This window comes from Cylas formicarius, unplaced genomic scaffold (genome assembly GCF_029955315.1).
Source record: "Cylas formicarius isolate icCylForm1 unplaced genomic scaffold, icCylForm1.1 PGA_scaffold_6__28_contigs__length_40554024, whole genome shotgun sequence".
NCBI lineage: Eukaryota > Metazoa > Arthropoda > Insecta > Coleoptera > Brentidae > Cylas > Cylas formicarius.
In genome coordinates, this window is record NW_026844347.1 from 14,356,819 (window position 1) to 14,381,346 (window position 24,528).

The 24,528-nt window shown below is 36.7% G+C and overlaps 2 protein-coding genes and 2 long non-coding RNA genes across 4 annotated transcripts; 2 read left to right on the forward strand and 2 right to left on the reverse strand.

Annotated features, from left to right (window-relative positions):
* Nucleotides 1-814: 814 nt before the first annotated feature.
* LOC132702806 (uncharacterized) lies at nt 815-8,088 on the reverse strand. Its single transcript, XR_009618970.1, has 3 exons — nt 7,865-8,088; nt 5,079-7,468; nt 815-1,735 (listed from the first exon to the last, which is right to left on the reverse strand). It is a non-coding gene; the product is annotated as an uncharacterized LOC132702806 (long non-coding RNA).
* Nucleotides 8,089-10,638: 2,550 nt separating this feature from the next.
* On the reverse strand, nt 10,639-11,893 carry LOC132703954 (uncharacterized). The gene is made up of 2 exons (XR_009619191.1): nt 11,180-11,893; nt 10,639-10,812 (listed from the first exon to the last, which is right to left on the reverse strand). It is a non-coding gene; the product is annotated as an uncharacterized LOC132703954 (long non-coding RNA).
* Nucleotides 11,894-12,623: 730 nt separating this feature from the next.
* Nucleotides 12,624-13,736, forward strand: LOC132703656 (uncharacterized). The gene is made up of 4 exons (XM_060673038.1): nt 12,624-12,783; nt 12,841-13,263; nt 13,318-13,478; nt 13,532-13,736. Exons 1-4 carry the CDS (start codon nt 12,651-12,653, stop codon nt 13,583-13,585), a joined length of 771 nt encoding a protein of 256 aa, XP_060529021.1. The 5' UTR covers nt 12,624-12,650; the 3' UTR covers nt 13,586-13,736.
* A 3,258-nt stretch (nt 13,737-16,994) lies between these two features.
* On the forward strand, nt 16,995-23,946 carry LOC132703865 (uncharacterized). The gene is made up of 2 exons (XM_060673380.1): nt 16,995-17,170; nt 23,342-23,946. The coding sequence occupies exons 1-2, from the start codon at nt 17,051-17,053 to the stop codon at nt 23,897-23,899; spliced, it is 678 nt and encodes a 225-aa protein (XP_060529363.1). The 5' UTR covers nt 16,995-17,050; the 3' UTR covers nt 23,900-23,946.
* The last annotated feature ends 582 nt before the right edge of the window (nt 23,947-24,528 follow it).

Below are 24,528 nucleotides of genomic sequence, written 5' to 3' on the forward strand. Positions count from 1 at the left end.
TAAGTTGGATATGCCAATAAATAATTATCTGACATCTTAGGTGCGATATTTACATAAAAAAGGATTCTAATAGAATTGTGGGCATGATATCTAAGTTTGTATATTTAAAAAATTTCTTTGATATCGGAGAACTAAAAATTCTGTACATGTCACTTGTACAGACTCATTACGTACGGAATTTTAGCATGGGGCGGGTTCTCTGGAAGTGTGTTAAAACATTTAAATATCTTGCAAAAATGGTTGCTTGAATGTATTAAAAAACATCCAGAATTAACTTGATTAGTACAGATCATAAAATATGTCTGAACCTCATGACACAGTTTAAATAAAGGATTTGTAGTTGAGTTCTCTTTTATTATAAAAAGCCTCCAATACGACATGGTGGCAGCTGTAAATGTGCAAAAAGTCTGTACAGTTGAGAAGGGGATGTCAGCAGATGGTGGACCAAGAAAACGCCGACGTTTTTCGACCAAGCACACACACAACAGGCGGTCAAATACCAGGTGCTGGTGATCAAACAGGCGCTAGAGGTGGTCAAGGAGGTAACATTTTACAAAGGAGTGGCGCCAACTGCGTTGCACGTACTTCGACAATGTCAAACCAAGGTGTGCACTTGCAAGCTCCAGAAAAATTCTATTTCCGGGAACCGGGAGACTGGACAACACGGAAAAGAAGGTTTGAAAGGTATCTAACGGTAACTGAGCTTAATACCAAGCCAGACAAAGATAAAATCGAAATATTGATTTATACAGGGTGCGGCAGCATAACTTCCTTTTTTCAAAACTCAATAAAAACTATTGTGTGCATCGGAAAATCTTAATTTATTTTTTATAATGTAGGTACATGTCTAAAGTTTTTATTTACATTGTTTTGAAGATCAAATCTGTTAGGTGACGTCCCTCATTCTCCATACATTGCGTAAACCGATATCTGGCGTTTGTCATGACTCTTGTTAGCATAGCTGGTGTTATGTTGGCAATTTCTTCTTCGATGTTGGTCTTCAAATCTTGTAGGCTTCTTGGACGGTTCACATAAACCAGGGATTTCAAAAAACCCCATAGAAAAAAATCACAAGGCGCTCTGGAAAGTGTTCCCTCAAAACAGCCATCGATGCTCTTGAAGTGAGTGCTGTTGCACCGTCTTGTTGGAACCAAGTGTCCCCCAAATCCAACTCTTCTAGGCGTGGGAAAAAAAATTCTGTAGCATGTTTACATACCGGTCCGAATTCACTGTCACTGTAACCTCATTTTCCTCAAAAAACCAGGGACCAATAATTCCAGCTGAGGAAATTGCACACCACACTGTGACTTTGGGTGAATGCAAAGGCCTTTGATGCAATTGTCGAGGGTTGGTGTCAGCCCAGTAGCGCATGTTTTGTTTGTTAACCGACCCACATAAATGAAAATGGGCTTCATCGCTAAAAAAAACAATAGCACCCTCGGGAACGACATCAAGAAGAAGCTCACACGCGTTCATCCGAGAATTGAAGTCACGTTCTGTAAGTTCCTGCACTATCGCCATCTTATAGGGATGAAAATGAAGATCATCACGAAGAATTCTTCTCACAGAACGATCGGATAGTCCAAGGACATTGAAGCTCTCACTGCTTCAATGTTCTCAGGTGATCTAACGGGCCGAGGGACTCCAGTTCTTCGTTTTGTCGCACTTGCAGTTTGTCTGAATGTAGTGACCCATGTAACAATTGATTTGCGGTCTGGGACGGGAGCCAACGGAGCTAAATTAAAGCGATTCCGAAATGCACGCTGTGTTGCAACAACCGAACAACCGCTTGAAAAGTAGGCCTCAACGGCAAAGGCACGCTCCTCACTATTCCAACGCATGATGGCGACTGAACCGTGTCGGGACAAAACTTTACAGTACCCCCTCTTGAACGAGACCACTAGCGCCCCACTATGACATCAACTAACTGAATGGCGCGCATTTAAAAAAAGGAAGTTATGGTGCCGCACCCTGTATCATGGGGCCAGAAAGCGAAAACATTATTTTGCAGTTCCCAAATCCAGCAAATACATTTCAAGAAACACTGGTTGAGTTGGATCATTACTTTTTTCCCAAGAAAAATGTAGTTTTAGAAGGTGCTCGTTTCAATAGGAGAAGGCAGCAGCCCGGGCAACCAGTGGAATCTTTCATTACAGATTTGCATGTTTTATCGGACAACTGTGAATTTGTTTGTACTTGTGGCTCTACGACCATGAAAAACGATTTTATAAGAGATAGAATTGTTGACGGTATTCCAGATCAGAATCTTAGCCACAGATTGCAGCTAAAATCAGATTTAAAATTAGAAGACGCAATTGTGGAGGCCAAGCAGCGGAAATGCTTTCACGACAAAGTAACATTCTAAGGAATAGCGAAGGCATGAGGAAAGAGGTCTGCGCCTTGGACAAGAAAAAATATCGAACCAGCAAAGGCGGCAGCGGAAACACAGCCGGACGGGCACAGAACAAAGAAGTGACAGAATGTTATTTCTGTGGCAAGGAATCACACTCACGGGGAAAATGTCCAGATCGGAAGGGAACTTGTTCACATTGTAAGAAGATTGGACATTGGGCAAAAGTTTTGTGGTGTATTTGGCAACACCGAGGGCCGACCAAAAAGTTAGTCTCAGCCGGTGTGTCCAAGAGGCAACAACGTTTTCACGTGCGGTACCATGGTAAAATAAAGAACCTTTATTTTTGTGATATTAAAGTGGAAGTACTTAATTTTACTGTTTTCTTTCGAAAACCCAGTCCGCCCACATCATTTTGGCGACGAGGATGGGATACCACGAGTATTCGCGCTAAAGTCTGTGAAGAAACGTGTTACTTTTCCCGATACGTAAGCGCGACACGCCAGTCGAAAAAAGTTAACATGGCGTCCTTCGGAAACATTGAACATTTCAACGTTAATGATTCGAAAAGCTGGAACTCTTACAAGGAACGCCTCGACTTTTACTTGACAGCTAACGACATAACGGACGCGGGAAAGAAAAAGGCCGTATTTCTGAGCATCTGCGGACCGGCGACCTACGACATAATTCGATCGCTCATAGCACCAATGAAGGTAACAGAAAAGACCTACGAGGAAATAATCAAGGCCTTGTCTGATCATTTCGCACCTCGTACGTCAGAGATCGTTTCCCGATTCAAGTTTTATCGGCGGGACCAGCAGCCCGAGCAATCCATTTCCGTCTACATCAAAGAGCTACGCCAGTTGGCCGAAAGTTGTGGATTCGATAACCTTGAGATTATGTTGCGTGATAGACTCGTATGCGGCGTGCGCGATGACGGGCTCCAACGACGACTTCTCGCGGAAGAAAACATTACCTTCAAAAAGCGCATGATATGTGCCTTGCTCACGAGGTGGCAGCACGCAGCCTTGCAATCATCAAGGCGGCGGACAATCAGCTGATGTGCATGACGTAAACGCACGCGAAAAGGTAAACAAAGATCCCTCGAAGCTGAAAACAAGCGTTTCGCGAGTTTCCAAAAGGTGTTTTCGCTGCGAAGAAAAGCACTCCCCAGACTCGTGTGTTAACAAAAACGCAAAGTGCAAATTTTGCGGCAAAATAGGACACGCAGAACATGCATGTTTCTCAAAGAAAAAACATTCAAAACAAAAACCAAAAGTGAACCAACAATCTAGTGAAAGCAGTTTCGAAAACGTGCCACAAAACGAGAACAGTTCGGAAGACCAGGTGTACCATTTTTCGCTTAACAGTGTGAAATCGGACAGCATCACTGGTAAATATCTGTTAGACGTCCTCCTGAATAAGAAACCGATAAGAATGGAAATCGATTCGGGCGCTGGACATTCCATAATAGGCAAATCAACCTTTAAAAAACTTTTCAGGGACAATCCAGCAAAGGTGAAACCATGTAACTTAATTCTACCAGATTACCAAAACCAGCTAATTTCGACAATTGGCGAGTGTTACGTTACGAGTGTTATGTTACAATATGTTACAATGGGGGCAAAAAAGTGCTACACTTCCACTTATTGTTACTGAAGGCAAGCGAGCAAGCCTGCTCGGAAGAAACTGGTTTGGGAGGCTAGGTTTAACTATTACAGGAATAAATCAGATAAGTGATTCAAACCCAGACTTTGTCAAGGAATACCCGGAAGTATTCAAGTCAACTCTAGGGAAATTCAAAGGGCCTCCTATAAGTTTTTCCTTAGATCCCAACATAAATCCTATCGTTCTCAAAGTCCGAAAGGTACCATTCGCTTTAAAGGACAAGATTGATCATGAATTGGATAGACTTGTCGATCAAGGTGTGCTGGAGCCAGTGACTCATCCAAAATGGGCCACTGCAATTGTTGTTGTCGCCAAGGACAATGGTGAAGTGCGTATCTGTGGTGACTACCGAAGTACCATAAACAAGGCGTTATGTACAGTCCCTATCCAGTTCCGTCTGTTCAAAATATATTAGCAGCTCTAGCAGGCGGTAAAATATTCGCAAAACTAGACATGGCTCAAGGTTACCTGCAGTTGAGTGTAGACCAAGAAGCTGCAGACGCCCAGACCATTATCAGACACAAAGGATCTTTTAGGTGCAAACGCTTAGAATTTGGTGTCTCCGTGGCACCCCAAATTTTCCAACGTTTTGTGAACATGAGACTCACCGGAATCACAGGAGTTCTTCCATATTACGACGACATTCTCATAGTTGGACATTCCGAAACAGATTTGGACCGTAAAGTGCGTGAAGTACTTACCCGTTTTCGAGAAGATGGACTTAATCTACGCCGTGATAAATGCATTTTTCACACGAAATCTATAGAATTTTTAGGTTTTAGTGTTAGTGCAGAGGGAATTCGACCGACCAAAGAGAAGGTGAAAGCAATTGTTAACGCGCCTGCGCCAACCAACAAAACGGAATTGCAATTGATAAATTTCTACCACGTTTTTCTTAAAGACAAAGCAACGATTGCTAATCCATTGCATAATCTGCTTCATAAAGACGTCTCTTAGCAGTGGCATGCAGGACATGAAAAAGCGTTCAACTTACTAAAGAATATCCTAATTACAGAGCCCATACTGGACATTATGACGAACATAAACAACTCTCCCTTACTTGTGATGCTAGTTCATATGGGGTTGGATGTGTCCTCAGTCAACCTGACGACTCCGGTAGAGAGGTCCCAGTGGCGTACCATAGTCGCACATTATCCTCAACAGAAAGGAATTTCTCACAACTGGACAAAGAAGTTCTCGCTATCATTGTAGGAGTTAAGAAGTTCCACGATTACCTATATGGACGAAAATTCAGCATCCGGACGGACCATAAACCTCTCCTAGGTATTTTTAGCCCGAGGACGGGAATCCCAGAAATCCTTTCTCCGAGATTGTTAAGATGGATTCTGATGCTCGCAGTGTATGACTACGATCTACACCATGTTCCAGGCTCAAGAATGGGCAATGCCGACGTGCTTAGTCGTTTACCCCAGAAATTAAACACTCCAGAACCACCCAATGCACCCGATGTTTTGATGTTTGAGAACATCCCGGAAAGAGTGGTAGATGTTAAGCGTATCGCCAGTGAAACAGCCAAGGATCCAATTCTATCCAAAGTTTTACAATGGGTATGGAAAGGTTGGCCGATGGAAAGATCTAAATTCCCTGACGAATTTCAGCCTTCCTTTCAACGACAGAACGAAATCAGTTGTTACCAATTGTTTGTTTTGGGGAACCAGGGTCATAACACCTCCAGGAGGGAGGAAAAGATCTTCATTCTGGACACCCAGACATGGTAAAAATGAAGGCTCTTGCTCGCTCATACATTTGGTGGGCAAACCTTGACCGTGACATTGAAAATAAGATCAAAACTTGCTCCGAGTGCCAGGAAGCACGAAATATGCCTAGAAAAGCTCCGGTACATCCATGGGAATGGTCTCGTGCACCCTGGACACGACTTCACGTGGACCTTGCAGGCCCCATGGATGGTTAATCATTTTTAATTGTAATTGATTCATTCTCTAAATGGCTGGAAGTTCGTTTGGTCCCGAACACGTCAAGTGCAGCGACTATCGAAGTCATGAAGGAACTTTTTGCAACACATGGCATTGCAGATGTTATTGTCTCCGACAATGGTACAGCTTTTACATCCGAAGAATTTCAACAATTCCTCAAAACGAACCAGATTCGTCAAGCTTTGGTTGCTCCCTACCATCCAAGTAGTAATGGACAAGCAGAACGTATGCTGCAAAATGTAAAAAATGCACTCAAGAAAATGAGGAACGAGAACGTCCAACTAGCTTTGTCAAGATACCTACTAACTCAGCACATTACACCCCACAGCGTAACAGGTCGATCTCCAGCAGAAGTCTTGATGGGACGAAAGTTAGCGACGCTTTTAGACTGTATGCAACCAGATTTCACCAAAGAAATGTCAGCCAAGCAAGAAGACAAATACTCTTCTAATGAAACCCCTCGATCTTTCCAAGAGAATGATCCTGTGTTTGTAAGGTCTTACGCTCCCGGTCAAAGGTGGTTACCGTCAACGGTAATAGAATCAACGGTATCGCTCAGCTACAAGGTGAAAACTCCCGATGGTAAAATCACACGTAGACATACCGATCAAATTCGTCCGCGTACACTCACCGAAGAGACCGTACCTGTCTCAGGCAGTCAGAACTACGACGTTTCGCGATTCGCGGAATCCTCAGAGATCCTTCCAAGGGTCGTTATCCCTTCACCGTCTGCTGATGGACCCTCTTTAGAAGAGAGCACGCCAGAGCAGGTTTCAGGGACTCCAGTTACTCCCCGGCCGGCCAGAACAAGGCGCCCTCCACGATATTTGGAGGATTACACAACCTAGAGGGAAATCTAGGAGGGAGGAGTGTGGTGTATTTGGCAACACCGCGGGCCGACCAAAAAGTTAGTCTCAGCCGGTGTGTCCAAGAGGCAACAACATTTTCACGTGCGGTACCGTGGTAAAATAAAGAACCTTTATTTTTGTGATATTAAACTGCAAGTAATTAACTTTACTGTTTTCTTTCGAAAACCCAGTCCGCCGACATATCAGGTTTGCAAAAACAAAAGCTTGAGGGCAGTAGAGAAAGAATCTACTGAATCAAATCCGAAGAAGAAAACAACAAAAAAGATGGATTATAGGATTAATGGTAGGATCTAGATCTAACCAAAATTCAGACTCAATGTCACAATGGTTTTGTAGGCTACAAATTGAAGGGTTTTCAAATAAAATTAAGTTTTTGGTAGACTCGGGAGCCGATGTGACTTGCATGCCGGTAAATCTTATTCCAAAACATCTTTTAAAAAAATTAAAAACTCCTGATGATGTTATATCGGATCCAGATGGTCGACCTCTACATGTAATCGGTACCTTAAAGTTGGAAATCACATAACGAGACAAAAAATCTCAACTTAAAGTATATGTTTTAAAAAATTTACTTACTCCTATTTTAGGCAGATCAGGAATAGTCGATCTAGTGTCGTGACTAGACCCTGGCAAAAAAAATTGTGTTGATCTGTATAAATGTCACGATGTCACGATAATTATTCTTGCTTTTTTGAAATTAGTACTCTTGGACAAAATATGACTTCACGAATAATAATTGGCAAAATGAAGGATGTTTTTGCTCGCTATGGGATTGCTGAAGAGGTGCGAAGTGACAATGGCCCTCAATTTTCGGACGAATTTTAAGAGTTTGCTACTAAATATAATTTTAAACATATCACTTCGAGCCCCACAATCCAATGGAAAAGTCGAGTCTACTGTCAAAATTGCAAAAAATCTCATTAAGAAAAATAAAAATTGTTTTTTAGAAGCTTTGCTTTCATACAGATGTACTCTTGGAAATAGTTTTACACCAGGAGAACTTAATATGGGAAAATACTTACAAAATTGGATGAACCGAGATCTTATTTGATCCAAATAGATCGAGGCGAATTTAGGCAAAATCGATGGCACCTTGTTTTGGCGCCATATGTTTCACAGTTTCAAAACTTTAATAAAAAACCGGTCCAGGTAACAATGCCAGAAACATCTAAAAGTGGTGCGGAAGTTTGTGATTCATCGCAGCCCGAAAATGAATCTAGTGCGGTGTCGGAAAGTAAAACAGAACAAAGTGCGCCCATAGAACAGTCCGTAGCAAATAGACGTTCATGGTGCCAACAGAAAAAGCACGTGGCTAAAAGACTGTAATGTAATGTTATTTCATTTAAAAGGGGAAAGATGTTGCATCAGGGTTTTGTTCGGTGGTCTGTGGTGTTCCTATTCTATGGTCTTCAGAGGTTAAAATGTGGAACTCTCAGCCAAGTATCTCGCGTGCTTATATATGAACCTCATGACACAGTTTAAATAAAGGACTTGTAGTGGAGTTCTCTTTTATTATAAAAAGCCTCCAATACGACAACATGGACAACGATCGCGTGAATACTTTGCACCCAGATTGTTACCATCAAATATAAAGGGAGAAGCAAAATTTAAAATTTTCAGAGCGTTACTCAAATAGTGAATATTTGCAAGAGGCAGACAAGGGTTTTATAAGTTTTATATCATATCATATCATAAAATTTTGGTTGCAAATCGTCGGTTTCAGTCAATTTTTTCAAAACTGGTTCAGTGATTTAGAGTCTTTATCGTAGTATAAACAAGAATGTCTTCACTTTGCTTTGTCATGTTATTTTAACATTCTATAACCTGGTTTTCATTTACAAAAAATTAAGGTTTTGCAGAATATTCGAGTGCAAAACTCAGAGGAATCTCAAAAAGATTCTGTAAGTATTGTCAGCCATGGTTGCGTATATTTTATGGATTAAAAACAGTTTCAGGTTTCAGGGATACAAAAATGAACACAATTAAGAGAAATACAAAAGAAAATAAAAAATATACTAGGAAAAAGGACTTGTGCTACTTTTGCGAAACCGATGTTCAAAATTTTCCTCAACATATCAAAAGGAATCACCCATATCAATTAGAAGTATTGCAAATTTTTTCCAAACCTAAAAAGAGTGAGGAAAGGAGAAAACTTTCAGAAGAAGCACGGGAGTCAGGGAACTAATTTTTGCCATGCACAAACTGCTTGGGATTTTACAGATCGAAATTTTATATCGACACACACAGGAATGCACAGCGGCTAGTTCATCAAGAAATGCTCAAGCTGCAAGTCAAAACTTTTCGATAAAAAATTTTACCCGAATTGACCAACAATTAAAAGATCAGGTTTTTCCTAGAATGAGACCTGATAAGATTTCTTTAGAGGCAAAGAATGACTTTTTAATATGTGCCTTTGGAGCTCGTTATCTTAAGACACATCGCGAAAAACATTTTATTAATGTTACAAGTAGAAAAATGCGAGGGTTGTCAAGAATTTTATTAGAGTTTAAAAAAATGGATCCAAACATAGCAAATCTATTTGAAGCACTGCATCCAAAGCACTACGATAAACTGGTGGAAGTTACAAAATATGTGGCAAGATTTGATAACATTAAGGAAGTGTTTGTAGCGCCCACATATGCTATGAATATTTCCATATCACTGAGACAGTGCTGCGATATTGCAACTTATATGACCATAAAAAGAACCATCAGTTGAAACGGCAAATATTGAATCTCGATTAAAAACGACGGTAACTTTATTAGCACCTAACTGGCGATTTGATATATTGAGTCAAGCTGGCAATGATCTAAACATCAATAAATTTAATAAAAAACAATTGTTTCTCTATCGTCTGATCTAAAACTTCTAAAAGAATACTTAATGTCTACTGCAGAAGAAGCTGCCAATTTACTCTCTGAAAATGCAATGAATGTCAATGCCTTCTTAATTTTGGTGGAGACAGTATATTGTAGAGTTATTTTATTGAATAGAAGGAGACCAGGAGAATTACAGCTGTTATTAAAGGATACTTACGTTGCTTAAGAAAAATCATCAAACTCTTACGAAGAATTTAGTGAACTTATCTCGAAAGCAGAAAAAATTTTGTTACAACACTTTAAAAGAATAATGATTAGAGGAAAGACGGGTAGAGGAGTGCCAGTCATATTTAGTCACAATATGCAGGTATATATTGATCAACTACTACAGGCGAGATCAAAATTCGTCACTGACAACAACCCCTACCTTTTTCATGGGCCATACATCGAACTCGCACAGAGGATCATATAGATTGCCACACGATGTCTATCAGACAGCAAAGATATCCAATCTTCTTCTTTTAATTGAAAAAGGAGAGGCAGGTGTTCATAAGGGGAAAAGCTTGGACGAAATTACAATTGATTTAGAAGAAAATCTTTTAAATGAAGAAACTAGCGAAGATGAAGATCTAGAAACTTCGACGAAAACAAGTAGGAAACGGGACAAGAAACAAGATATGGATCAAATCAGACAATTAATCCAGGATGTAAAAAAAACTGAAGGAAAAAGCATTAGTTTAGAACCAGTTTTAGAAGTAAAGGACAAAAACCGAAAAAGGATTTTGATTCCATGGATAGAAGAACAAAAAAATGTAGTTACATTCTATTTTTCAAAACAAAAAATAAGAAGGCAAAGATGTCAATGCGAAAAATTGAAGGAACTATACCGTTGCTTCAAAATAAAGATTGGCTTAAAATTAAAGTTTTTGTACAAAATCAATATTGAGAAAAAAAAATAAGTGAAATAAATAATCGTGTACTTGAAAAGCGTTTTATTTAGTACATGAACCACCAATGATTTTTTAAAGAAACGTCGGCATGCTGTCGACGGTAGATTGACTCCTAGATTTTTCCTCGGTTAGGTGTGGCCGCTAACAACCAAAATCTGTGGAGAAGAAATCCAGCAGAAGTCAATGTACAACCAGCTTTCCCTAAAAAAGTAAAATAATGCGCTGAGTAGAACAAGTACTATCTGGCGTAGGCCGTCGAATTAAATTGAAATTGCTGCCAGTGATATTTACTTTTCATTCAATGAATCATATTACTTACTAAGAAACAACCTGCAAAAAATATACAAGCCGAGTTCAGACGAGAAGCAGAACGACCCGACTTGAAAATGGCAAGTGAGATCTTGCCGAAACGTTGTCAGCAGAGGACTATCTCCACTTGGAGCCAGCCAGACCAGACGCGGAGTAAAACACGGAAGAATTTACAACATATATATACATATATATATATATATATATATATATATATATATATATATATATATATATATATATATATATATATATATACCGGGATATCATCCGTTCGCTTGTTGAACTCCGACTGGAATCCTGCAGACGTTTCTCACTTGGCAGTTTCAATACTTTACTTCTGGTAGTTGTATGTTCGGTTTTGGTACTGTAGACACAATCGGGGTTTTCACTGGCGTATAATTTTGCATAGAATCCACCAACTTATTACCAATATTAAACGAAATCGAGTTTTGGGCTTAACTTAAAAATAGTTTCTAATACGTTTTGATTTTTTTCCTTTTTTTACGTAAAATAAGGCTTTTTCAAGTTTCTTTGAATACTTGTCTCAACAAAACAGGTAGATTGTGGGTGATATGGTTAAGATTTTATAGGTTTTATCCCATCCTCTTATACAAATTTTTATTGATTAACATACTTTTCAATATTTACAGTACACGCCTCGAAAAAAAACTTTATATCAAGTACTTTCATTCTGCTACAATTGCAAAACTACTGATTTGACATTTCAAAGTCTACTTCTGTAATTTAAAAGTAATAAATCAGTCGCAATAGTCTATATGAATGTCAATAAGTTTTTGCTGTTAAAAGTGCTTTTTCTATGCTATTATTAAATCATTATAATGTTCCACTTTTCTTGTATTTTCTTGGCTTTAGTTATGCTTTATAATATGGTTTTTATAAGCAATATTTTTAAAGAAATTGTCAATCTGCTAGACTTTTGCTGGATACTGTATATGCTCCACAAAAACAGAATAACAGAAACTAACCAAAACTTATCAAATACTTTCTCATTTTTTCAACACAATTAAATTGCAGAAAATCAACCGAAACATCGGACCACGGTCAAACATGTTAAATCTACATCTGTCATTGGGATCCCACCTACCACCAATCGCCAGCACTAGGCAACCAACATATCAGCTCAGGCCAGTTTTGAAAACGGACTATTAGGATAAAATAGTTAAATTTGAATCAGCCTTGTGACATCAACTTATTGATGAATCGTGATATTTGAACTTTAAATGAATTTATGAATATAAACAGGCTTACGTTATCAGTAAGATAGTTTGTGGTTCTAGACGAGAGTGACTAAAAAATTTAGTAAATAGAGAAAGGGTAAAAATAAAAAAAAGCTTCGAAGAGTTTACTTCTGTTACTTTTACTTGGCAAAAATCAATTCTAAGTATTCATAGGGACAACACTCTTTTAGCAGGCATATCACTCAGAACTGTGGTTAAAAAATTTACCACAAATAATTGAAAATGTTGTCGAAGATATCTTTGTGAAAACTAATGTTGACAGTAGATGAAACCTTTTAAGTGGAAATAGGTGTAACGTTGAGACTTGTGCCAGGTGACGTCATCGCAGCGGCAACACATATATTTCCGATTTTACGGCTCTCCGTGGTCCAAGGTCGTATAAAAGACCATGGCGTTTTGTCAAAAGTTCTATCCCCATTTTTGACTGACGGAAAGTTATTCTTTGATAAAAATTTTGGTTATCTGTTCATGTTCGTTACTTTAAATTTTTTTGTTCGAATAAGAATGTCTCAAAAAATCGACCCAAGAGAAGTTCTGACATATTTAAATGAATTAGGTTACACCAACATTAACGCTCAACAATTAAAAGATTTTATCATCGGTAGGTAATTGGTAATATTTTGTTCACGTCAGAAACTAAGGTTATGCTATATTGCAGATTTAAAAAAGTTAATAAAATACGACATACGATTCCTAGGGGAACAATCTTTAAACGCCACTAGAAGTAGCGTGGGTAAATCGGACTCTTTAAAAGAAGCCAGATATTGCAATGATGACAACAGTGATTATTGCGAATGTTCTGAGAGCAGCCACAGTGACAAACATATTTGTCAGCCAAAGACCCAGGTTATAGATGCAAATAAAGCAAAAGATGTAGAAGCAAAGGACAAGCAAATCTCGGTACACATATTAAAGAAACAAAAAGCCACTCATCCTGCACATTGTATTCATGTTAAAGATATGCATAATGAGTGCAACCCTGAGTTAACAAAAACTGCTGCTAATAGTGGGACATCTAGGACTGCAACTTTGTCATGTGCATCAAGAGGTTCAAAATCAGATTCCAGATCCAAGGTGGCTTGTGAGTAACTAAAAGGCAAAATAAAGACTTGTTTGAATTTTCTTTCTTATTTAGTTATTCGACCATCGACTGCAAAAGTTTCCATTAATAAGTCAGATCCAGTAGCTCTGTATCATTATTATAAGTCGGAGTGGAAGAAATCCAAAATTCCTGGGCAAGTTAGTCGTGACGATTTAAGATGGGCCATAAGAACTAAAATGGCCGGAGGCCCAAAGGTATTTCTACATTTATGTAGTACACAATTTTGTTTGATAGTTTCATTTTTCAGGTGGAAGTAAAACGGTCCTTAATCTCTAACAAAAGGTCTAGTTGTTGCAGGTAGCAATATCTGACATTAGGCATTAGGTAGTCCTTATGTTCTAAAGTGACAACGCATATATGTATTGATTAATAGAAGTATCTTGAGACTAACAACTTTACTGTTGCATTTTGAGTAAATTAGGTGATATTGTAATTGACAATAAAATATTTATTTTGCGTACCATGTAATTTTTTCTCCACTATTTATAAAAGTTTTGGTGGTTATGACTTATGATGTTTTTAATTGCAAATTACAGTCATGGGGCACAAACTTTGGTTGGAGCCATTTTGAGAGAATATTCCACATATTCCACTCCAAAAGTGTAATTATAACCAGTGAGTAGTGCTAAGTTCTTGAAACAGATAAAACTACTGAGTGAGAAAACAAATACGCATTCTGAGCGCTAAACATTTTTAAAGTAGATAATTTTAAATGGCAAAAAAAGAGTAACAGTCATGTTAGCTCATTCACGTGCAGAGTGACCACCTGTGTTACATAAATGCCATTAACAATTTTGTTGAAAAATTTGTATATTTTCTAATTGATCAATTAATATAATGGGCCTGTGACAAATTTCGTAATTTTTTTTTTGTAAAAATTTTGTAAAAAAAAACAATTTCCAAGTGCAGGGTGTGTCTAGGTTGAGTTAAAATAGTTATTGTTAAATTTTAATTATTGGGACACCTTCTATATACGGTATCATCCACTAAAGTTCGTGTCATATGAGAACACTTTATTAATCACAGGTTTGGCAACTTTTGATGATCATATGGGCATAGCTTGTACAAATCAACTTACGAAAGCTTCAAACATTTACTTTACCTGTCAAAATTGACATAATAGTATATTATGCAACAGGTGCGGTAAACCGCATTTGACTCGCGACTTTATTTGACACGAGCGGAGCGAGTATTTAACAGGCGAGTGAGTTAAAAAGTTTACGGAACGTGTTGCATACTATACTTCTTCTACGCCCGTCAGTTTTTGCGTACATTTTCGCAAAACACGAATACATGACCGTCAGAATTGAAAAATCTCAAAATTCAAAGAGTGGAAAAATCTCCGAAAACATCCGATTGCTGCCAAACCCGTGCGGTAAATCCCGGAAATGTACGGAAGTGGCTCGGATTCATGGGAAACGAAACTGACGTGGTAAAGTGACGCTTCCTGCACGCTAGGTCAGTGGGTAATTAGGTGTTTTACAGACGGGAGTAGAAAAAAAATTTAAAATATAGGTTTCTTTTTGAGATTTTTTTATAAGGACTTTATTTAAAAAAAATGTTTCTTTTTCAGTTTTCTACAGCCGACAGCTAATTTATTCTTGGCACATCAGAATTTAAAGAAATACGGATCAAACTGCTTAATTAATTTATTTTAATTAGCCGATTTCAAAGAAAGCCTTCAAATGCACCCATCGTCGAGAAAGGCTAATGTATAAAAAATAAATAAGCAAATAAATTATTAAAAAATGTGACATCGTATGCAGTTTCTCCAAAGATAAGGATGTCTCTCATGGGGATATTGGGAACCATCAGGGATACAATGATCATTAAATTAGAAAAAAGTTACAAAATTTATAGGTTAATAACGTGCTGCTCAGATAACTAAAAAATCCTTTCTTTCTTTCTTCACTTTCCCCAATTTTTAAATGACGAATTACTCATTAATGGGAAAGCGACAATCCTGCAGGATACCGGATATCTAGAAATGTGGGTTAAACATTCAGAAAGCTTTAGACAACTTACCGCTTGTAAAAGTTGGACAATATTGGTTTCAATAGGAAGGCGCACCTGCACACAAGGCCCTAATCATGCGCGAGTACCTATTGGAGAGCAGTTTCCAAGTTTTCATGTCGATATTTGGAAAATTTCTTCACCCTTATAGAAATAACAATTTTCAACAAATTAAAAGCAACCCTTCCAAAATGAAATTTTTTGATACAAACTGCCAAATATGACAGGCAGTTGTGACTGTTATTATCGAGTCATAATAATAATAAGTAAATAATAAAATTAAAATAAAATAACTATCCCGTTAGGTATAAGACGATCAAATATAAACAATAAATTTTCATTTTTTTGATAATGGGTAACTTTCTGATTTTTCAAATATAAAAATCATGTGATTTTACCTAATATATTTTAATGCTTTTCATAACATATTTCAGTCAAAACTTTTGTAAATAGATATGCAGGAATATTCTCAATAAAAAAACAAGTTCCCCGTTGCTTTAAAAAATTCGATGTTAAGGTATTCCCCTTTAAATCATTGTTCGGCGGTTGAAAGTTCTGGAGAATAGCAATTCGGTATTGTGTTCGTGCTGTTAACGTTTTTATCTGCTTGTAGGCATTTTTTGGACCAATAAATCAAACCGGTCCAGATTTTGTAGTAAGAAAATTGAAATAAAATACGAGCCCAGTCCATATATTAATACAATGTTGAGTATCTGAACTCATTTTTAATTATTTAATATAACTCAAACAAAAACAACTAGGATAATTTGATGCTATGTACCACTAATCAACAATATTTGTTATTATTTCAGTTACTACATTAAGAAATAACAAAAAAATCATCAGTTTTATATAAAAATTATCACATGGTTGTCTAGTGGTCAATTTAGCGCTTTAAGTCAGTTTGTTGGAAAAATGGTTCGCTGAAAGGCGTTATCGAACGATATGCGAAATTTCTGGGCACAAAATTGCAAAAAAATTCACCATACCTCAAGCCACACTAAGGAATATTATCACATTATTCCATATTAATGGAAATATCTAGAAAATTATCAAACAAGATCGCAGAGCTGCATTGAAAGAGGTAGCTGTAAAATGGTCAGATGCAATTGTTTGACGAGTTTCAAAAGAAACTTGTTTAAACAGTTTGAAAAACATTGGATATATGAATTCTACAAAGTAAGTAAATAACAAAGTGAAGTCGAATGCATCACGAGAATATCACATTCTATTTTGGGCGAAGGAGAAGCCACTTGAGAGAAGCTTGTATGGGCGGTGCACGGACTCGAATGAAATATTATATGAATATATTTTTTTGTTTTTTATTACGAGGTGACGGTAATAGACATTTTTTCTTAAAAAAAAACTTTTGTTAGAGCATTTTTCTGCAGAATATTTCAGGATAAATTCTTGGTGTCAAAGAGCAATAAATGAAAGCCAAAATTTTCCTTTTTCTTCTCGTTGATTTGTTTTTTATTCTTATCAGAATAATAAATATTAACTTTTAGTACGAAAGTTTTAAATCGGTTTAATTCATCCGACACATATAGGTGTGTCTTTTCTCCAATAATTACCATTTCAGTGAAAGTGGCAACCGTTTTCCTAGATGTATATTGTTTAAAATCACTCAAACCGTGTAATTGCGTATTTGGGATATTTTTCCTATGCACTACATTTACCACGAGTCGTTTGTAGCGTGCGTGTGTCCCAACGTAATAAGCGATCAGCTGTGCTAAGCGAATCCACCAGAAAAATGATCGTGACCACTGCGGATTTTGGATTGTACAAAGACTGCAAACTTCAACGAAATGTGTTAAAGTTTCGGTGGTACTCCGCAATTTGTGGAATGTCGTTCGTGTTAATTATGTTCGCGGTAAGTACGACTTTATTTTTTTCTTTTAAACAACTAACTAAATGAAATTGCAAATTTGGACAATTTGGCAAATTTTTATTTCCATCGACTTTTTACGTCAATTACAAACTCTTGGTACGTATCTACATAAAAAGGAAGACAAAAGGAAAATAAATATGTTAAAATTTAATAAGTGAATTAAGGCAAGAGCTCGGAGGAGTCGCAATTTCATCTATAGTATAGCATTTTTTACTAATTTTTTTTGTCCATAATGGGTATCCCATTATGGTCAGTTTTAGGGGGTATTTCAGTTATTTTTATAGATAGAGAGTCCCGGTTTACGCGACATTGTGCTATTTTTTTGGTATTTGAGTTATAAGGTGAAATCCCAAACAATCGATTTTGGGACCATCTCCGTTGCCTTATGAGTTGTTGAAGAATTTGAAAAACGTTCCTATAGGATTTTTTCTATAGAATCAAGTGGCGTCGTTTGTTTTTTACTTGCGCTGACCGTTTTTTTGTTATGAAGCAAACATATATTATTTTAAATGAAACTTGCTATATATTATTTTTATATTGCTTGGAAATAATTCCAGCTTTTCAAAAATATATATTAGTATAAAATTAAACTCAAAACTCAATTTTTTTCATTTTGAACTTTATTTGTACCAGTGGGCCATCATGGTAAATCAACTAAATCAACTAAAAATAAGATACATCTAAGCAGTTATTATATTATTATATATATAAGAGACTCATTACTTAGTTAGTGCTTACTACTTAATAATGTCTTATTGATATGATAAATATTATGTTATTGTAATGTTAAGTAGATAGTAGTAAATAGGCTATAACTCTTTACGAGACTGTCAGTTTTTAATTATTTTTTTATTACCTATCCATTTGTTCTTTCTGTATTTTATTTTAATTAATTTTCTGTAATAATGGAAGTGTTCGAAGTGTTTTCGGAGCGCTCCGAAGAAAACACTTCGAACACTCGGAGCGCGAGCATTGAAGATGCCAAGTGAGATTTTGGCGAAACGTCTGCAGGATTCCAGTCGGATGCAGGATTTGCAGGATTCCAGTCGGATGCAGGATTCCAGTCGGAGTTCAACGAGCGAACGGATGATATCCCGGAATATAGTGTTATCACATTTTTCCATCCGTGAATCAATACGTGAGAATATCATACACCTTTACGGGAAGGAGACCTTTACAGCCAGTGTTCGAAGTGTTTTCGGAGCGCGAGCATTGAAGATGCCAAGTGAGATTTTGGCGAAACGTCTGCAGGATTCCAGTCGGATGCAGGATTTGCAGGATTCCAGTGGGATGCAGGATTCCAGTCGGAGTTCAACGAGCGAACGGATGATATCCCGGAGTATAGTGTCATCATATATATATATATATATATATATATATATATATATATATATATATATATATATATATATATATATATATATATATATATATATATATATATTATAATTTTGAAATGTCTTCCTCAAGAATGGCTAGGTACCTACTTCCTGTAAGACCTCATTCATAAATTCGGTGGGCAATTCGTTGTCTCAAAATAAAACCCAACCACCAACATGATTGATTCCCATATTGGTGAAAGCTAAAATCTTGAGTCGCGCTTGTTTGGCTGCTTATAGATTTCTATAGATTCTCAGATTTTTTGTTGGTCCAAGAATTAATTACATGCAAGAATTTTAGTTTCATCGTATAAGATTTGATGTCCTACATCATCTATAGAACGCAACCTTAAATCTGTTATTAAAGCTTGTTCTCTACCAAAATTTGTGAAAAAGCCTGTCACAATCTAGCAAAATATCTAGCTCTCAGATTAAAACCCTTTACAGATAGTTACTGATAGTTTCGTACTTAATTCCTTTCATTCATTGAACAATTAAAAATCATTACTGCTTAAAGTTCCTGTTCCGGAAACTATCAACATATATAAAAATCCGAGAATCTACAACGAAACCGGATGTTGATGTGACAATGCATTAGGTATAGATCTTAAAATGGTTGTGTGGAATATATTTCTAATATTGAAATTTCTGAACAAACGTCTGGAAAAACTATGGTTTCTCCATTATCACCAGTCATTGCGAATATATTAATTTATGGAAGCCTTTGAGAAAAAGGCTCTCGACAACTTCCATCTAAAACCAAAATTATGGAAACGCTACATTAATAATACTTTTGTTATTTGGCATTATGGTCAAGAATCCTTCCGAGATTTTCTTAGTCATTTAAGCTCCCTTATATATTCTTATCAATAGAAAATCATACCTAACATTGGGTTATTCTGTTTACAGAGAACTTAGGCCCACAGACCTATACCTAATGCATTGTCATTTCAACATCCGGCCCGAAAATCATCGGCTATCAACTCTTTTGTTTACAGAGCCGCAATCTATCTCAGACCAAGTCACTGAACCCAGAATTAAAACACCTTACATCTGCTCTTCTCTCTAATAATTTCTACATGAAATATATTAGGAGTTCCTTCCTTGCATTCGAAACAAACCACATATTATCAAAAGTTCTTAAGAGATATAACGTCAAAGTCAGTTTTACTACTCATCCAAAAATCTCTCAACATCTTCGATTCGTCAAAGACGTTTGCGATACCAGGAGTTCACACTGAAGAAACCGGACGAAAAATATCAATGAGACTGAAATAGAGATTTACTATACAACTTTACGAAAAATAAAATCATCAGTAGATGGCGAACACCCTTACGAAACCGGACATCAAATCTTATTCGATAAAACTAAAATTCCAGCATGTAATCAATTCTTCTGTTAACGAAAAATCCGACTCAGTCATCCGTTTAGCTACGTCTCACTCAAACAATATACAGGTGCAGAGTAGAATACGAGCCAGTTTCAGTTTAGCTCCGAAGAATCCAAGATCAGCGAGTTTGATTTATAATCAACCGACGCAGGAGGAATCCAGAAGATGGCAATTACGCCCTCTCGTGACCATTTAAAACCCTCAAAAATTATTTCCAGTATTTTCTCTTGGCCGATTTACTTTATATGTTTTTTTTTTAAATTTCTAGTATCATCCGTTTTCCCAATACCGTACCTCATTGCCCTCACTGGGACACCCGGTATAGGACTTTAACAGTTCATAATAACAGTTCTCACTATTTATTTTTTTTGTAATCTGAAATCTCACCACCCCTGACACAATTAATCCAAACTCTAACACATGATGGCATTATAACAGGCAGGACTGTACGTAGCCATAATAGTAAAGTGGCAAAAGCTGAATATCAATCTTATACCTTAATTGCCAAAGTACATATAAATTGAAGCTTTCAGCATTAATATTTGGATAGCCTTTTGCGACAACTCACTGTCGGTCCATATTTTCTGCCTCCTTCAGGAATGCTGGTCCATTATTCCATAGTTTTTTAAAAAGTGATGTTAAAGCACTCTTTGATGACGTGCCTCTTATTAATAGAGCAAAGCAGATGGTTCCAGTTAGATAGATGTCTTGCACATTACACTTTACAAGTTCGACGATAGCTGCACCACCATTTTACGGAAAAATGGATATATGGTGGTCAAGACGGCTCCTTTCCTAGGCCAGTGTGCTCTTCTGATTTATCCTCTTTGAATTTTTTCGTATGGGGTATGATGAAAACCGAAAGTTACGATCAAGGGTTATTTAAGCAGCCCACGAGATTGTTTCCAAAAAGGTGGCGATCATTTTCTAATTAAATAAAACAAATCTCATGAATCGAGACACATTTTTCCCAATGTTAAATGTTGATGTTGAAATAAGCTACTTGTTATTACGGAAAACGTGGAGTTTAAGTGGTCTATTAAAATGTACGGAAATCATTTTTATTTATTTATTAAAAATCACGCTGAAGCGCTAAATCGGTCGCTCTCATCGTGTGGTTCCAAAAGTGCCGTTGAACGCATCAAGTCATCCGCGTGCTGATCAACAAATTTCCTTACCACCCGAGGCACAAAGGACGCAGTACGGGCCGGCCCCTCCGGAAGGAAGATCAAAAGCGAGGTAGGGTCCGTTAAGTTAAGTAATCAAAAATCTTTTGATCAAGTCTTGAGTAATTTTTTGCGACTTCTTGCTGTGCCAGCTGCGGAAAAAAGTCTGTTTCCGCGCGGACAAAACACTAGGAAAGGCAAAAAAGTGAATTTTAAATAACCTGAACAAAATTGAAAACATACAAACAGTGGCATGCAATCAATTTTACTATAAAGAACAATTAGATTATCCTCTGTGACCCCACTGGGATTAACACTTTTATTTCAATTTCGTTAAGAGAAGTCCTGTACTACCAATGAAAATAGCATGCGAAGAAACGAAACTTTTATATTTTTTATTTAATTGTTGTCTTGTCTTAGAGTTAGTTGGAATCATTTATACAGGGTGAGTCAAAATGGAAAAAAATAGTTTTCGTGTATTATACTTTCATTAATTATGCCATTTAAAGCTCTTTCACTTTTATTAAATTTGTCAAATTATGAGAAAATATTGCAAGAAGCCAATAATTAACTTAAAAATTATACCTTTCTTATTGAATTATAAATAAAGTTTCCAGGTCGCGACTTTTAGTGTAAATCTAAGTTGGTCATGCAAATCCAACTTTGCCATGCAAATGAAGGTTGCCCATACAAATGTAAGTTAGCTATGCAAATAAATAATTATTTGAAACTTTTCAATTTGTTGTTAGTTGTTTAACTTGCAACTCAACCAATATTAGCTATGAGAATTTAAAAGCAAGAGTATCCGATTGATGGCGGCCCTTTAAAAGAACTCTTGAGAATTTAATGCATCGTTTTACTCGAATTGGAAGTGTTGTTTATGAAAAGAACGAAAGACAGATTATTTTTTAAGAATGAAAGTTGCGGCTTACGCGACACTGTGCTACTTTTTTGTGAAATTAAAGATGTCGTCGGATTACCATAGACCTCTTGGTTTTTGAGATACAGGGTGAAATCCAAAACTATCGATTTTGGGACCACAACCGTATCTACAACGTTCATATAGGATTTCTTGCCTTAAAATCCAGTGGCGTACCTTGTTTTTTACTTTCTCTAAACATTTTTTAGTTATGAAGCAATTTTTTTTTCATTTTTTACTTTATTTGTAGCACTATGAAGTCAACCAAATCAACTAGAAATAAGATACCTCTAAGCAGTGATTACTATACAAGAGACTGTTTACTTAACTTCGAAGAAAGAGGACGAAAAGATAAATAAATATTATGTTATTATAATGTTAAGTAGATAGTTGGCTGTTTGTTCTTTCTGGATTTATTTCATTTTAATTAATTTCGTATAATAATGACAGTGTATGAAATCTGATATGTTGGTATGTTTTGCTTATATTAAATATCCAGAGAGACGACAACCTAAATATAAATAGCTAAATATATTTGCTAGTTTGAAAATAAATCTAGTTAGGCACGGATTCTTTATTTAATCACGTCCTAAAAATTATCTGAAAGAGAATAGGGAGAAAATAGAAACAAATGTTTAGGTTACATAGAAGCAATGCCGCCATTACCTTGCAAACACATAAGACAAGCAGTAGGGGTACCAAAATCGACTGCCCAAAGAATTAAAAAAAACCAAATACCATCCATACAAGTTTATGAGTGTTCAGCATTTGCATCCTGGCGATACTGAGCGTCAGATGCAGTTTTTGCACTTGTATTTCCAATAGATTCGTATTCGTATAAACGATTCTTTTGGTTCGACGAATGTTACTTTTGAAGTTGGACTATTTTATGTGCGGATATGTTAAAGACCAGGTGTATAAAACCCCATAACAAAAGAGGAGATGAAACAGAGTCGGTGTTAGTACAAAACGGCGTCAAAAATACTAAACACGGGGCATTTTTAACGCAAAAATGGGTGATACAAGGAAATCTATTAATGTCTTAATATACGGGGTGTTTCTTTTAAAAAATATATATTTTTGATTTCCCACATATAAAATTAACTCCCTGCACCGATAAACGCTGATAAATCAACTTTTTCTTGGTTTATTGCTCGATTTATTATGTTATTATGTTATGTTCATTAAGTTATGACCATGTCTCGTGTACTGACCTATACCACGTGTTGCTCTAGGAAGGATTAATAATATCGCGTCCTCTATATTAGAGCATATGGTTTACATATTTTTTGTTGCAGGTAACCATCGGCGCCGTTGCAACTGCCAGAAATCGAAGGATTCCAAAAGAAACGGATACTGCCAATCTTAATCGAACGGCAGAACAACTCGTCGCCTCACAGCCGAAGAGATTTGAACGCCACAACGATCCACGCCCCTTTAGAATTACTTTCGGAAGTACAAAATCTGAAGCGTTTTATCCCCGACATCGTCAGCGCGAGTCTTACCCTAGAAATATTCAGGATATCATAAGACATTCGCCTAGAAATCGAGAAATAGGAACAAAATCTCAATACGGTGAGATGAGTTCCGAAGTTCGGATCGGAGATCATTTTCGACAATTCGTGCCCCAAAATCCGGCTGAAATAAACTTGATGGCGACCGCCTGCTGGCAATTCTACAATCCCACGCGGAAAGATTTCCGAAGACCCGAAAGATTTGCGCGGGAGGAAAGATCATTCACGGTCACCATGAACGTCTTTGGAATGGACAGCTCCGCTTTGCGATTGTTCAAAAAAGACCAGAATCTCGTTTTGAATTTAAATGTCGCTCCGCTGAAAGCTCACCCGTACTCTTGAAAACCAATGCGGAAATTGTAATATGGTTTTTTGTCGCCAAATATAGTTTGTTCCACGATAATTTTGTCTTTCGTTTTATACTTTGTGTGCTGTGGTAAATATTAATTTATAAAATTTTCTTGTTTTTTTACTTAGTGCTACGCACTATACAGTGTGACAAAGATATCTATCATGTTGCAAAATTTAGAGGTTAATACGCCAAAGATAGGCAAACAAATCTGAAATCTGCAAATTATTTTTTTCTGGTTTTATTTAAAGGGATATAAAAAAATACAAGCGACTCGTACGACGTTTTGTTTCGGCGAAATCATCATCAACTTTATTTTTTCATATGGTCCGTGAAAAAACTGCGCCATGTAAATAGTTTTTTTTATGAACACAGCGATGTTCGAGACAAAATGACTTTACATTGTCTAAATCACAAAAAATGGTTTTGGGTTTTGGTGTACTAGAGGCTAACATTATAAATAAAAAAAAGCAGAAATGGTAGCTAAACAAATTTATTTGTCAAAACAACTTCAACAAACTGACTTTGATACTGTTTACAAATCATCTACGTTCCTCCTGCGTGGGTTGTTTATAAATCAAACTTGCTGATCAATAGGCTTCTCTCTCTCTCTTTCTTTCTT

Excerpts from the sequence above, each read along its gene's own strand:
- LOC132703656 (XM_060673038.1), top strand. The coding sequence starts at position 12,651 with ATGTTCGTTACTTTAAATTTTTTTGTTCGAATAAGAATGTCTCAAAAA. Across the intron at positions 12,784-12,840 it reads ATTAAAAGATTTTATCATCG|ATTTAAAAAAGTTAATAAAA; the intron begins GTAGGTAATTGG and ends GCTATATTGCAG. Across the intron at positions 13,264-13,317 it reads TTCCAGATCCAAGGTGGCTT|TTATTCGACCATCGACTGCA; the intron begins GTGAGTAACTAA and ends TTTCTTATTTAG.
- LOC132703865 (XM_060673380.1), top strand. The coding sequence starts at position 17,051 with ATGATCGTGACCACTGCGGATTTTGGATTGTACAAAGACTGCAAACTT. Across the intron at positions 17,171-23,341 it reads TCGTGTTAATTATGTTCGCG|GTAACCATCGGCGCCGTTGC; the intron begins GTAAGTACGACT and ends TTTTTGTTGCAG.